General features: G+C 42.9%; 1 protein-coding gene across 1 annotated transcript in view; it reads right to left on the reverse strand.

Moving 5' to 3' along the window:
* mia3 (MIA SH3 domain ER export factor 3) overlaps positions 1–13683 on the reverse strand; it is a 204501-nt gene that overhangs the window by 143353 nt on the left and 47465 nt on the right. The window contains exons 3-4 of the mRNA XM_068028070.1: positions 9176–12245; positions 221–994 (exon numbers count right to left, since the gene is read on the reverse strand). Of these exons, the coding sequence (XP_067884171.1) occupies positions 221–994; positions 9176–11579 (3178 nt within the window). The 5' untranslated portion in view covers positions 11580–12245. The remainder of the gene's footprint in view (positions 1–220; positions 995–9175; positions 12246–13683) is intronic.

The following is a 13683-nucleotide window of genomic DNA, read 5'->3' on the forward strand; positions in this document are numbered from 1 at the left end:
TGTGTGGAAGTCAAGTTAAACCAAGTAGTGATGAGTTTGGGTTTAAAAGGCTAGATCTTTTTGAAGGAAGACTACAAGAGGGAGGGAAGGAGTTCCACAGTTTTGAGACTCTGGCAAACAATGAAATCAGCTGATCTAAACACAGAGGATCTTTATACAATTTATTTGACTGTCATGTCAAGGCTTTTCTCAATGCAATCATCAGTTTCTTTTCACTCACCTATGTCTGCCTCCAAATGGCTGAATTCAGCATCTTCCTCAACTATAACGTCTGCCTCCTGTTGCTTTTCATTCAGCGAACTCTCCTCTGCAGTGTCTCTTCCATCAGACTCTACCACGTTCTCTGCAAAAGTCACAAGAGGTTCCTTCTGTGGCTCCTCTCCACTCTCACTGATGTTCAGGATATGCAGTTCTCTCCAAGACTCCTCCTCCAATCTTTCTCCGGCATTTGAGGAAGGTGCTTCTTTCCTGTGCTCTTTGCCATTCGTCCATCCCACCTCTCTAAGTGGTTCACTCACCAGAACAGGAGTTTCTTTCTGAACCTCTTCTGCTCTCCCTGTAACATTTGGAGATGGTGTTCCTGTTGCTTCTTCATTGCCCTTCACTTCCTCCCACATTCTCTTTGGATGTCTTGTAATGTCTATAAAATTTGGGGAAGGTGGTTCTATTGCAGCTTCCTCACTCTCTTGATCTGCTGCGCTCTCTGAAATGGGATGCTCTTTCTGAGTCTTTTTTACACTCTCTGGAGAAGCCAGTCCTCTCAGTGTCTCTTCAACTTCCTTTTTCTCTTGATATACTGCACCCTCTGTAAGGTTTCCAGATCGCGTCTTTCCCTGTGGTTCTTTGCCTTCATCTTCCTCCCGCTTTCTGTCTGAATGTACTGTGTCCTCAGTAAAGTCTGGAGAAGGCAATTTTCTCATTGGCTGATCTTTCTCTTCCTCCTCCTCTCGTTTTTGTGCTTCTTGCTCTTCCTGTTCACTGTGATCCAGCAATCCTATAGAAAAAAAATTAGCAAAATGCAACTTTTCTTTCAATTAACCAGTAACATTTTTCTACCCTGAAGGAAACCATAATTGCTGTACAGTTCAAGCAACATTGGTTGCCTTCCATTACCTTACCAAATGATCATTTCCACCTCAATGTTTTACTCACCAGCACACAATTCATCCCCCGCAACCCCCCACCCCCACCTTTCCAAACCCAGAAATGCTTAGGCCATTATAATCTATTCTGATGTCAAATTTAACTCTTAGATCTACATCTGACTGTGCTCCACTCGCTGCAAAAGTCACAGCAGGAGGTTTCTTCTGCAGCTCCTCTCCACCCTTACTGGTGTTCAGGGCGTGCTGTTGGAGAGGCCTCTTGGAAACTCGATACCCCTCAATAACTTTGCTCAGGAACTGACAACTGCTCCAGCACCTTCCCTTACACTCAATGGGCAATGGCCAACTGTCTCTCCTCAAGCCTTCCTCTATGCTGATGATACTGCTATCGATGCTCTTCTGTTTTCCACTCGTGTTGCTTGTATGGTCCAAATTTACACCATGCACACTCTTCCAACTTTCTGCACCCTCATGATGTTGAAATCGAGAGTAATCGCTGTGTCCTACTTTCATTAGTGGTAAATGGTTGTTTTTCAGACTGGAGGATGGTAGACAGTGGTGTTCCCTAAAGTTCAGTGCTGGGACCACTTTTCTTTTGATATATATAAATGACTTGGATATCAGAATACAAAGTAAAATTTCAAAATTTGCTGATGCCAAACCTGGAGGCATGGCAAACTGTGAGGATACAAATCGACTGCAACAGGACATAGATAAACAGTAGAATGGGCAGATAAGTGGCAAATGGAATGTTATACAAAATGTGAGGTGATGCATTTCGGCAGTGGTGCAGTTTTGAAGAGTGTGCAGGAGCAAAGGGACCTGAGGATTCATGTACATTGAAGATGGCAAGACATATTGAGAATAATCAGCAAAGCATCTGGGATTTTCGGCTTCATAAATAGAGGCACTGAATACAAAAGCAGCAGTTATGCTGAACCTTTATAAAGTGCTAGTTAGGCCACAACTAGAGTATTGCATCCAGTTCTGGTCACCACACTTTAGGAAGGATGCTAGTTCCTCAAGAGAGTGCAGAGGAGATTTAACAGAATGGTTCCAGGGATGAGGGGTTTTAGCTACAAAGTTGGAGAAGCTGGAGTTGTTCTCCTTGGAGCGAAGGAGATTGAGGGGATTATAACAGGTTTAGATAAAATAGACAAAAAGCTGTTCCCTTTAGTAGATTTTACAAGGAGTAGAGGACACAGATTGAAGGTTTGGGGCAAGAAATGCAGGAGGGATGTGAGGAAGAACTTTTTTATTCTTTTGATACAGCAAGTGGTCGCTGCGTATGAGGCTGGTGGAAGCAGAGACAATGAATGATTTCAAAAGGAAATTGGACAGATGCTTGAGGGAAATAAACTTGCAGGCTACAGGGATACAGCAGGGGAATGGGACTGACTGGATTGCTCTGCAGAACAATGGGCCAAATGGCCTCCTTCTGTGTCGTAATGACTCTATAACTTTATTTACTTCCCTCCCAGGACAGCAAATCTGTAGTTTAACTTGCTAAAGCTTCCTTTCCCCTACAATCTAGAATGACAAACAACTTGCTATTTAATCATACCTTCATCCCAAGGCATTTGACACTGACCCCTACATTAGGGCAGACAACCAAAAGCTTAATTAAAGGTTTTAAGGAGTGTCTTACAGGAGAAAAGAGAGGTAGAGTGGAGTAGAGGTTCTGGGAGTGAATGAAGAGCTTAGGACCTTGGCAGCTGAAGACACGGCCGCCAACGATGAAGCAATTAAAATTGGGGATGCTCAAGGAGCCAGAATTGGAGGAATGCATATATCTGTGGGTTGTGGGGCTAGAAGAGGTTAGAAAGATAGAGAGGGGTGAAAGCATGAATGTATTTGGAAACAAGGATGAGAACATTGAAATTAAGGCGTTGTGTAACCGGAAACCAATGTAGGTCAGCAAGCACAGTGGTGACGGGTGAACAGGACTTAATGCGAGTTACATACGAACATACAAATTAGGAGCAGAAGTAGGCCACCTGGCTCTTTGAACCTGCTCTGCCATTCAATAAGTTCATGGCTGAACTGATTACTCCACATTTCCACCTACCCCCAATAACCTTCCACCCCCTTGCTTATCAAGAATCTATCTAGAACAAAGAAAATTACAGCACAGGAACAGGCCCTTCAGCCCTCCAAGCCTGCGCCGATCCAGATCCTCTATCTAAACATGTCGCCTATTTTCTAAGGGTCTGTATCTCTTTTCTTCCTGCCCATTCATGTGTCTGTCTAGATACATCTACCTCTGCCTTAAAAATATTCAAAGACTCTGCTTCCACCGCCTTTTTAGGAAGAGAATTCCAAAGACTAACGACCCTCAGAGAAAAAATTTCTCCTCATCTCTGTCTTAAATAGGCGACCCTTTATTTTTGAACAATGACCCATAGTTCAAGATTCTCCCACAAGGGGAAACATCCTTTCCACATCCACCCGGTCAAGACCCCTCAGGATCTTACATGTTTCAATCAAATCGCCTCTTACCCTTCTGAATTCTAGCCTAGCCTGCCCAATCTTTCCTCATAACACAGCCTGCCCATTCCAGGTATTAGTCTAGTAAACCCTCTCTGTACTGCCTCCAACGCATTTACATCCTTCCTTAGATAAGGAGACCAGTACCATACACAATACTGCAGATGTGGTCTCACCAATGCCCTGTATAGTTGAAGCATAACCTCCCTACTTTTGGACTCAATTCCCCTCATGATAAACGATAACATTCAATTAGCTTTCCTAATTACGTGCTGTACCTGCATACTAACCTTTTGCGATTCATGCACTAGGACACCCAGATCCCTCTGTATCTCAGAGCTCTGCAATCTCTCACCATTTAGATAATATGCTTCTTTTTTATTCTTCATGGACAAAGACGAGAGTGGTCCTAAAGGAAGAGTGCTAAATTGGGGGAAGGCCAACTATACCAAAATTCGGCAGGAGCTGGGGAATGTAGATTGGGAGCAGCTGTTTGAAGGTAAATCCACATGTGATGTTTAGTTTAGTTTAGACATACAGCACTGAAACAGGCCCTTCGGCCCACCGAGTCTGTGCCGACCATCAACCACCCGTTTACACTAATCCTACATTCCTATCACATCCCCACCTGTCCCTATATATTTCCCTACCACCTACCTATACTAGGGGCAATTTCTAATGGCCAATTTACCTATCAACCTGCAAGTCTTTGGCATGTGGGAGGAAACCGGAGCACCCGGAGGAAACCCACGCAGACACAGGGAGAACTTGCAAACTCCACACAGGCAGTACCCGGAATTGAACCCGGGTCGCTGGAGCTGTGAGGCTGCGGTGCTAACCACTGCGCCACTGTGCCGCCCAATATGTGGGAGGCTTTTAAAGAGAGGTTGATTAGCGTGCAGGAGAGACATGTTCCTGTGAAAATGAGGGGTAGAAATGGCAAGATTAGGGAACCATGGATGACAGGTGAAATTGTGAGACTAGCTAAGAGGAAAAAGGAAGCACACATAAGGTCTAGGCGGCTGAAGAAAGACGAAGCTTTGAAAGAATATCGGGATTGTAGGCGCAATCTGAAACGAGGAATTAAGAGGGCTAAAAGGGGTCATGAAATATCTTTAGTAAACAGGGTTAAGGAAAATCCCAAAGCCTTTTATTCATATATAAGGAGCAAGAGGGTAACTAGAGAAAGGATTGGCCCATTCAAGGACAAAGGAGGAAAGTTATGCGTGGAGTCAGAGAAAATGGGTGAGATTCTAAACGAGTATTTTGCATCGGTATTCACCGAGGAGAGGGACATGACGGATGTTGAGGTTAGGGACAGATGTTTGATTACTCTAGGTCAAGTCGGCATAAGGAGGGAGGAAGTGTTGGGTATTCTAAAAGGCATTAAGGTGGACAAGTCCCCAGGTCCGGATGGGATCTATCCCAGGTTACTGAGGGAAGAGAGAGAGGAAATAGTTGGGGCCTTAACAGATATCTTTGCAACATCCTTAAACACGGGAGAGGTCCCGGAGGACTGGAGAATTGCTAATGTTGTCCCCTTGCTTAAGAAGGGTAGCAGGGAAAATCCAGGTAATTATAGACCGGTGAGCCTGACGTCAGTGGTAGGGAAGCTGCTGGAGAAGATACTGAGGGATAGGATCTATTCCCATCTGGAAGAAAATGGGCTTATCAGTGATAGGCAACATGGTTTTGTGCAGGGAAGGTCATGTCTTACCAACTTAATAGAATTCTTTGAGGAGGTGACAAAGTTGATTGATGAGGGAAGGGCTGTAGATGTCATATACATGGACTTCAGTAAGGCGTTTGATAAGATTCCCCATGGCAGGCTGATGGAGAAAGTGAAGGTGCATGGGGTCCAAGGTGTACTAGCTAGATGGATAAAGAACTGGCTGGGCAACAGGAGACAGAGAGTAGCAGTGGAAGGGAGTTTCTCAAAATGGAGACGTGTGACCAGTGGTGTTCCACAGGGATCCGTGCTGGGACCACTGTTGTTTGTGAGATACATAAATGATTTGGAGGAAAGTATAGGTGGTCTGATTAGCAAGTTTGCAGACAACACTAAGATTGGTGGGGTAGCAGATAGTGAAGGGGACTGTCAGAGAATACAGCAGAATATAGATAGACTGGAGAGTTGGGCAGAGAAATGGCAGATGGAGTTCAATCAGGGCAAATGCGAGGTGATGCATTTTGGAAGATCCAATTCAAGAGTGAACTATACAGTAAATGGAGTCCTGGGGAAAATTGATGTACAGAGAGATTTGGGTGTTCAGGTCCATTGTTCCCTGAAGGTGGCAACGCAGGTAAATAGAGTGGTCAAGAAGGCATACGGCATGCTTTCCTTCATCGGACGGGGTATTGAGTACAAGAGTTGGCAGGTCATGTTACAGTTGTATAGGACTTTGGTTCGGCCACATTTGGAATACTGCGTGCAGTTCTGGTCGCCACATTACCAAAAGGATGTGGATGCTTTGGAGAGGGTGCAGAGGAGGTTCACCAGGATGTTGCCTGGTATGGAGGGCACTAGCTATGAAGAGAGGTTGAGTAGATTAGGATTATTTTCATTAGAAAGACGGAGGTTGAGGGGGGACCTGATTGAGTTGTACAAAATCATGATGTTGCTTTTCTACTTTCCCAGACAAAGTGGACAAGTTCACACTTTCCCACATTATACTCTATTTGCCAAATCTTTGCCCACTCACTTAACCTATCTATATCCCTTTGCAGATACCTTATGTCCTCTTCACAACTTACTCTCCTACCTATCTTTGTGTCATCAGCAATTTAGCAACCATACATTCTGTCCCTTCATCCAAGTCATTGATATAGATTGTAAATAGTTGAGGCCCCAGCACTGATCCCTGTGGCACTCCACTAGTTCCAGCTTGCCAACCTGAAAATGACCCGCTTATGCCTGCTCTCTGTTTCCTGTTGGCTAACCAATCCTCTATCCATGCTAATAGGTTACCCCCTATAAGACGGGCTCTTATTTTGTTTAGTAACCTTTGATGTGGCACCTTGTCAAATGCCTTCTGGAAATCCAAGTACACCACCTCCACAGGTTCCCCTTTATCCATCTTGCTTGTTACTCCCTCAAAGAACTCTAATAAATTAGTCCAACATGATTCCCCTTTCACAAAACCATGTTGACTCTGCCTGATTGCATTGAGCTTTTCTAAATGACCTTCTATAACCTCCTTAATAGATTCCAGCATTTTCCCTAAGACAGATGTTAAGTTAACTGGCCTGTAGTCTCCTGATTTCTGTCTTCCTCCTTTCTTGAACAGTGGAGTTACATTTGCTATTTTCCAATCTGATGGGACCTTTCCAGAATCTGGGGGATTTTGGAAAATTAAAATGAAGGCATCTACTATCTCAGCAGCCACTTCTTTTATGAGCCTAGGATGAAGTTCATCAGGACCTGGGGACTTGTCAGCTTTTAGTTCTAATAATTTTCTCAGTACCTTTCCCCTGGTGATGGTAATTGATTCAAGTTCATCCTTCCCTTTCAACTATTGATTCATAATTATTTCTAAGATGTTATTTGTATCCTCTACAGTTAAAACAGATGCAGAAAATCTGTTCAATTCCTCTGCCATTTCCTTATTTTCCATTATTAACTCCCCAAACTCACTCTTTAAAGGACCAACACTCACTTTACTTACTCTTTTCCTTTTTAAATACCTGTTGAAACTCTTACTATCCGTTTTTTAATATCTAGCTAGAGTAAGAGGACATAATCTTTAAATTCGAGATATACCATTCAGGAATGAAATCAGGAAGCACTTTTTCCACACAAATGGTAGTGGAACTGTGAAGCGATACAGTTTGGGAGGAAGAAAAAGAGGCAATACAAAATAAAGGATACAATTCTAAAGGGAGTGCAGGAGCAGAAGGACTTGGGGGTACATGTGTACAGATCATTGAAGGTGGCAGGGCAGGTTGAGAAAGCAGATAATAAAGCATACAGAATTCTGGGTTTTATAAATAGGGGCAGAGAGTACAAAAGCACGGAAGTTATGATAAACCTGTATAAAATCCTGGTTCAGCTGCAACTGGAGTATTCTAGGCACAACATTTTAGGAAGGATGTGAAGGCTATTAAAAAGGGTACAATAAAGATTTATGATTAGGATTCCAGCAATGAGGGACTTCAGTTACATGGATAGGTTGGGAAAGCTGGGGCTGTTCTCCTTGGAGCAGAGAAGATTAACAGGAGATTTGATAGAAGTTTTCAAAATCCTGAGGGGTCTGGATAGAGTACATAGGGAGAAACTGTTCCTGTCGGCAGAAGGCTCAAGAACCAGAGGGCATCGATTTAAGGCAATTGGCAAAAGAAGCAACGGCAACATGAGGAAAAACTTTTTTATGCAGTGCATGGTTAGAATCTGCAGTGTTCTGCCGGAGTGTGGTGGAGGTAGATTCATTCAAGGCTTTCAAAAAACAACTGGGTTTTTGTAGGAAATTTAAAAATTTGCAGTGCTACGGGGAAAAGGCAGCAGAGTGGGACTAGGCAAGTTGCTCTTGTAGAAAGCTGGCACAGACACAACGGGCTGAATGGCCTCCTTCTGTATTGTATCATTCTATGGCAATATGGAACTCGCTGCCACAAAAAGCTGTGGGTGCTGGGTCAACTGAAATGATTAAAACTGAGATTGAGTGATAATGATATCAAGGAGCAAAAATGCAGTTGATGTACTGATCAGCCATGACCTAATTGAATGGCAGAACAGGTTCAAGGGACTGAATGGCTTACTCCAGTCCCTATGTTTGGGTGGCGCAGTGGTTAGCACCGCAGCCTCACAGCTCCAGGGACCAGGTTCGATTCTGGGTACTGCCTGTGCGGAGTTTGTAAGTTCTCCCTGTGACCGCGTGAGTTTTCCCCAGGTGCTCCGGTTTCCTCCCACAGCCAAAGACTTGCAGGTGATAGGTAAATTGGCCGTTGTAAATTGCCCCTAGTGTAGGTAGGTGGTAGGGAATATGGGATTACTATAGGGTTAGTATAAATGGGTGGTTGTTGGTCGGCACAGACTAGGTGGGCCAAAGGGCCTGTTTCAGTGCTGTATCTCTAAATAAATAATGTTCAGGACTGTCTTGGACTGTATAATTATACATCATCACTGCCACGATTAGTGAGTTTGCTATTTTAACCATGTCACGCCTGCACTTAGTTATACAGTGACACGGAGATGGTAATGGGGATTCTTCTCATCACTCTCAAGCAAAGATAGTGCATAGCATGCGAGTCCTATCGGAGGAGGATTAAGCCAATCTAGAAATGAGTTACTTTACAAAAGAAATATACACGGCAGCAACAAAACAATGGAGTGTGAACTTGCACCTGCAATCTGCCCTGCAACAGAAATCCTAAATCCAGCTGTGTGTGTGGGGAAGGTGCCAAAAGGAAACTACATTCTTTCCCATATTTCAGTTAGGGAGGTACAAGGTAAAAGTAAAGCTCAGGGGGGTGTCATTGCTGATTGAGGTTGCCACATTTCCTGTTATTGGATAGTGCAGGAGGGAGGTGACAAACAACATTTTTGTTTTAAATACACAGACCAACAAAAAATATTCTTAAACTCCCACCGTGAGATAAATATTTGCTTTCTTCTGGTATTTTCATTCCAGGAGCATGTGTATCAGTCCCTTTGCTGACCGAGTACTTCAACCTTATTTGAAATATAAGTTCCTGGAGACCACTCAAGAGCACTGTTTCATCATCATCCACTTGTGAATTTTCCTCAATCTTCCTGTGGTTTTCTTCAGGTCTTTTATCCAACATATCCTCCACCATATCAAGAATCCTCGTCTCAGACTCCTCCAATATATCATCAAGAGCTTTTTCAATATCCTCCTCATTGGTTCTGGATGACTTGCCAAGGCTTAGTTCCTCTTCCAAATCATGGAGCACAGCTTCCAGTTCTAGAACTTGCCGTGAACCAAGATATTTATGCAAGCGCTCAATGTTACTTTCATCAAAGTAGCCTTTTAAAATAGTAAGTTGTTCCACTGCCTCACTGTACTTTGGATCTGCAAACAGTTTCCTTCTGTCTTCTAACCCATTATCTTTTCTTTGATGGACAGGTTCTTCAGTCTCATTTACTTCAATTTCAGGCAGGTTTGATGTATTTTCACTACTTGAATAAGTCTCAAACCACCTGCTCTCATCAGTTTTATGACCCTTGCCCTCATCGAATTTGCCCACTTCCTTCTGCGACACCTCAGAAAGGTATTTCAGATGCAGGGATTGGCCTTCACCATCTATGTCCAGAGCATTCTCATGCACAGGCTTGAGGTAGGGCTGTTCTGGTTTTCTTTGGCTTTCAGTCTCTTTTGATGACCCTTGAACATTCTGAGCAAGCTCGCTGTGTTCTTCCACTTCATTGTCCTTTAGCCCATTTGTAGAATCTTCCCCTCGGTCTTCTAGATCCTCTAGCTCCATAGTATTCCTTTCCTCTTTTAAGTTCACATCTTCAATATCTAAATCTTCATCATCTAAAGCTTCTTCGTGATCATCACCAGTGACATTAGAATCACTTTTTTGTGCCATTCTGGCCTCTGCAGCATTTTCATCTTCTAACAACTCTTCTGGCTGATCAGCAGCATAGAGCTCTTCCAGAATTTCAAAGTCCTCGTCATTCAATTTTTTCTGGAATTGGTCTGAAATATCAACTCGAGTGACTTTTGAATTACTGTCCAAAGATGCACCTATATCTCTCTGGTCAGTCTTTACCAAATCAAATTCTTTAAGTCCTTCGTATTTTTTTACCATTTTATGTCCCTCTACTTCTTCACTGAAGCTCATCAGATGTTCCTTGGTTTCATCTATACCTTGCGACTGTTTGGCATTGAGGTCTTCTACAGAAAATTGTTCATGTATTATTGCTTGGGTTTTGTTTTGTGATCCCAACTCCTCATTTTCAGCATCTAAGACCGCAGTAGGTACATTTTTGGACCACCTCGACTCAGAGTCAGACAATTTTACTATTTCAGTTTCTTGTTCTAACTGATCCAAGTTCTGTGAACATTGATTCTTCCCAATTCCTGATTGATCTTCAGTGCCAGGATGTTTTAGAGTTTGCAGTTCAATTTTTCTGCTCTGGTCATCCATTTCTGCCAATTTCAAGAATTCATCATTGTCAACTTCCTCTTTAAAAGTTAAACTGTTTATTTTCAATTTACTCTCTTTTTGTAGCCCAGAAATTTGATGCTGTGCTTTGGATCTAATGCTTTGACCCTGCTCTGTTCCTTGATTTTCCTTGTAGGACTTTTCAAAATTAGTGTCAGTTTCTGAGGTCCTGACAAAAGCTTGAAATGCATCTTCATCTTTGTAATCTTCCATCGTTATACCAGATCTCTCTTTCACAGCATCATTTTCTGTTGCTTCAACTGCTGTATTCACAAGCTTATCTTCAACCTCTGACATACTCAATAAATATACCCTACCTTTTTCCTCTGAATCTCCAATGCTTCTGTCCCTCACATTTTCTTGAATGTCTTCAGAATCGGAACTGTAAGGGTCTGTAACCTTTGATGTTGTTTCACCTCCGCTTACAACCGCATAGAAAGTGTCTCCAAGAGTTGTCAACAATCCTCCATTTTGACTGTTTTCATCTTGTGAAGTTCCCGCTTGAAGCTTTTCCTCATCTTCATCTCTGATATTGGTAGGTTCCTCAGTTACACCACCCAATGATTGTCCCTTTTGTGGATTAACAGAAGCCACTGGAAGATCAACATCCTGAGCAGTAGTTTTAGTGTCGGTTTCATAAGATTTTGCAGCATGGTCTTCAACATCCTCATCTTGAACACTGTCTTTTTCTGGAAGCTCTGGGTGCTGCTGCGATTTGTTATCCAAATACATGAGCAGAGGTACTTTCTCAGGTGACTCCACCAAATCATCTTGCTGCGGCTCAAAATCAAACACAGGATCTTCATCTAACACGGTCACTTCATCATCTACCACAATCGCATCTATCGTCGACCCAAACATAGTTTCTAATTTTGAAGACCCCTCAAGCTCAAAAACTGCTTCCCGTTTATCTTCCTGAGATCTTTGTTCCACTGTATCTGATAGCTCGTCTTCACCCCGAGAAACTCTAGTGTCTTTGGTATCTTCACTCAGCTCCTCACTTTTTATGTCTTTTGGAGGCGAGGTTCGAAGCCCCTGAGAATTTGATTCCAAATGTGTGCTCACTTTAACGGGGCTACTACCATCCTCTTTTGTTGAATGCTCTTCGAAAGAGGATACATTTTCACCCACATCAGCAGGTTTTTCTTCAGATTCTCCATCTTCAACGTGAAAAATTTGTTCACCATTTAGTAAACTATCTACAATTCCATCTTCTTTATCTTCAATCAGTGATGGAGAGTCACTGACTTTCCAGTCTATAAACTGAATTGCTTCTTTATCATCTCTTGCTTTATTTTCTCTAGATTTATTTTCAGGCACGTCGGGAGTCCTCTGAAAATCAGAATCTGGAACTACCTGCCCAGTATCTTCATCTCTCTTCTCTCTCGTGCTTTCTTCTGTTTTTGCAATATATGATTCAGTCTTGCCTTTGTTGAACTCTGCTTCTCCGTCTGCTTGTATCAAGTGATCAAAGTCTACGTAAGCAAATTTGTCCGGTCCTCCATCAAAACAAACAAAATCTGTTTCCTGTAAAACAGGAGAAAAATAGAATTTGAAGTAAACACTATGATTATTAAACATTTAAGTCGACTGAAGAACTTTTGTTGTGTAGTACAGTAGAAAAATAGAGCATAATACAAAAAACGACAAAGTAGGGCCTGTGGGAAATCATGCCAAGCTGCAACAAACTCACTGCACCTGAAGCTAAAAGGCCTCAAGCAGATAAGAAAGCACAGGATGTAGAAACCTTGAGATAAGGGGCAGCACAGTGGTGCAGTGGTTAGCACCGCAGCCTCACGGCTCCAGCAACCCGGGTTCGGTTCTGGGTACTGCCTGTGCGGAGTTTGCAAGTTCTCCCTGTGACCGCATGGGTTTCCGCCGGGTACTCCGGTTTCCTCCCACAGCCACAGACTTGCAGGTTGATAGGTAAATTGGCCATTGTAAATTGCCCCTAGTGTAAGTAGGTAGGAGAATTGAGGGAAGGTGGGGATGTGATAGGGAATATGGGATTAATGTAGGATTTGTATAAATGGGTGGTTGATGGTCGGCACAGACTCGGTGGGCCGAAGGGCCTGTTTCAGTGCTGTATCTCTCTGACTCTATGAGGAGAAAATAAGTGGTGAATACGAAGGGTATTACATAATCATGTAAGGTTGGTAGCAGCCACATGAACAAATACCTGATTGGCCAACAAAGGTATGCACAGGCCAAGATCACCATGGGGATGAGCATGATTTGGGATGGGGAGGGATTATGGGATAAGAGCCAAGATAAAAAAGACCTTTATGGCTGGGTCTGCATGGTGGAGAGAACCAGAAACAAGAAAACAAAGAGAAGCGCGAAGGCCAAAAGCTGCAAGAGAAGATATGCGTTCTCCGTCTAGGACTAATACGGAAAGTATATAGCCCGCGTTGGACTGTAAATCACTGCCCAAGTTTATTGCCATAGTTTGCATGAAACTTACTCAACTTGTTGACTTTGTCTCAATAAGTAGCTTCACAACTGAACTTTTGTCACGTCCGACCCAATTATAAGGGGTTAAATTCTCAGATTGACTCCTGACTACAACACAGGCCAATGCAAAATTTCCTATAGTATAGTGCATTTAAGAGCTGCATACCACTAGGATGAAGCGTTGTTGTTTACAGGTTTGTAACTAGTCATGGCAATGGTAGGAGCATTTCAGCTGACGAATTAACAGTAACATACAAGTATAACAGCACACGTTTAAAGTAAACTGCCTTAAGTGTAATTTTTCCCCTTTGTGCATTAGTATCAATAGACCAAATAAGCCCAATGATAACACTATAAATAACCTTTCATTAACCAGTTCCCACCAGAAAAGCAACCTCTAATAAGGATACAACTGAAGTCACGCACTGCAGTCAAAAATGTAGGTTTGTTCACCTCAATCTGCTAAGCTCTTGACTCGAGCTACATTGTTGTTTGGGCAACAATGATTTAT

The sequence above is a fragment of the Heterodontus francisci genome, chromosome 3 (assembly GCF_036365525.1).
Source record: "Heterodontus francisci isolate sHetFra1 chromosome 3, sHetFra1.hap1, whole genome shotgun sequence".
Taxonomy (NCBI): Eukaryota; Metazoa; Chordata; class Chondrichthyes; order Heterodontiformes; family Heterodontidae; genus Heterodontus; species Heterodontus francisci.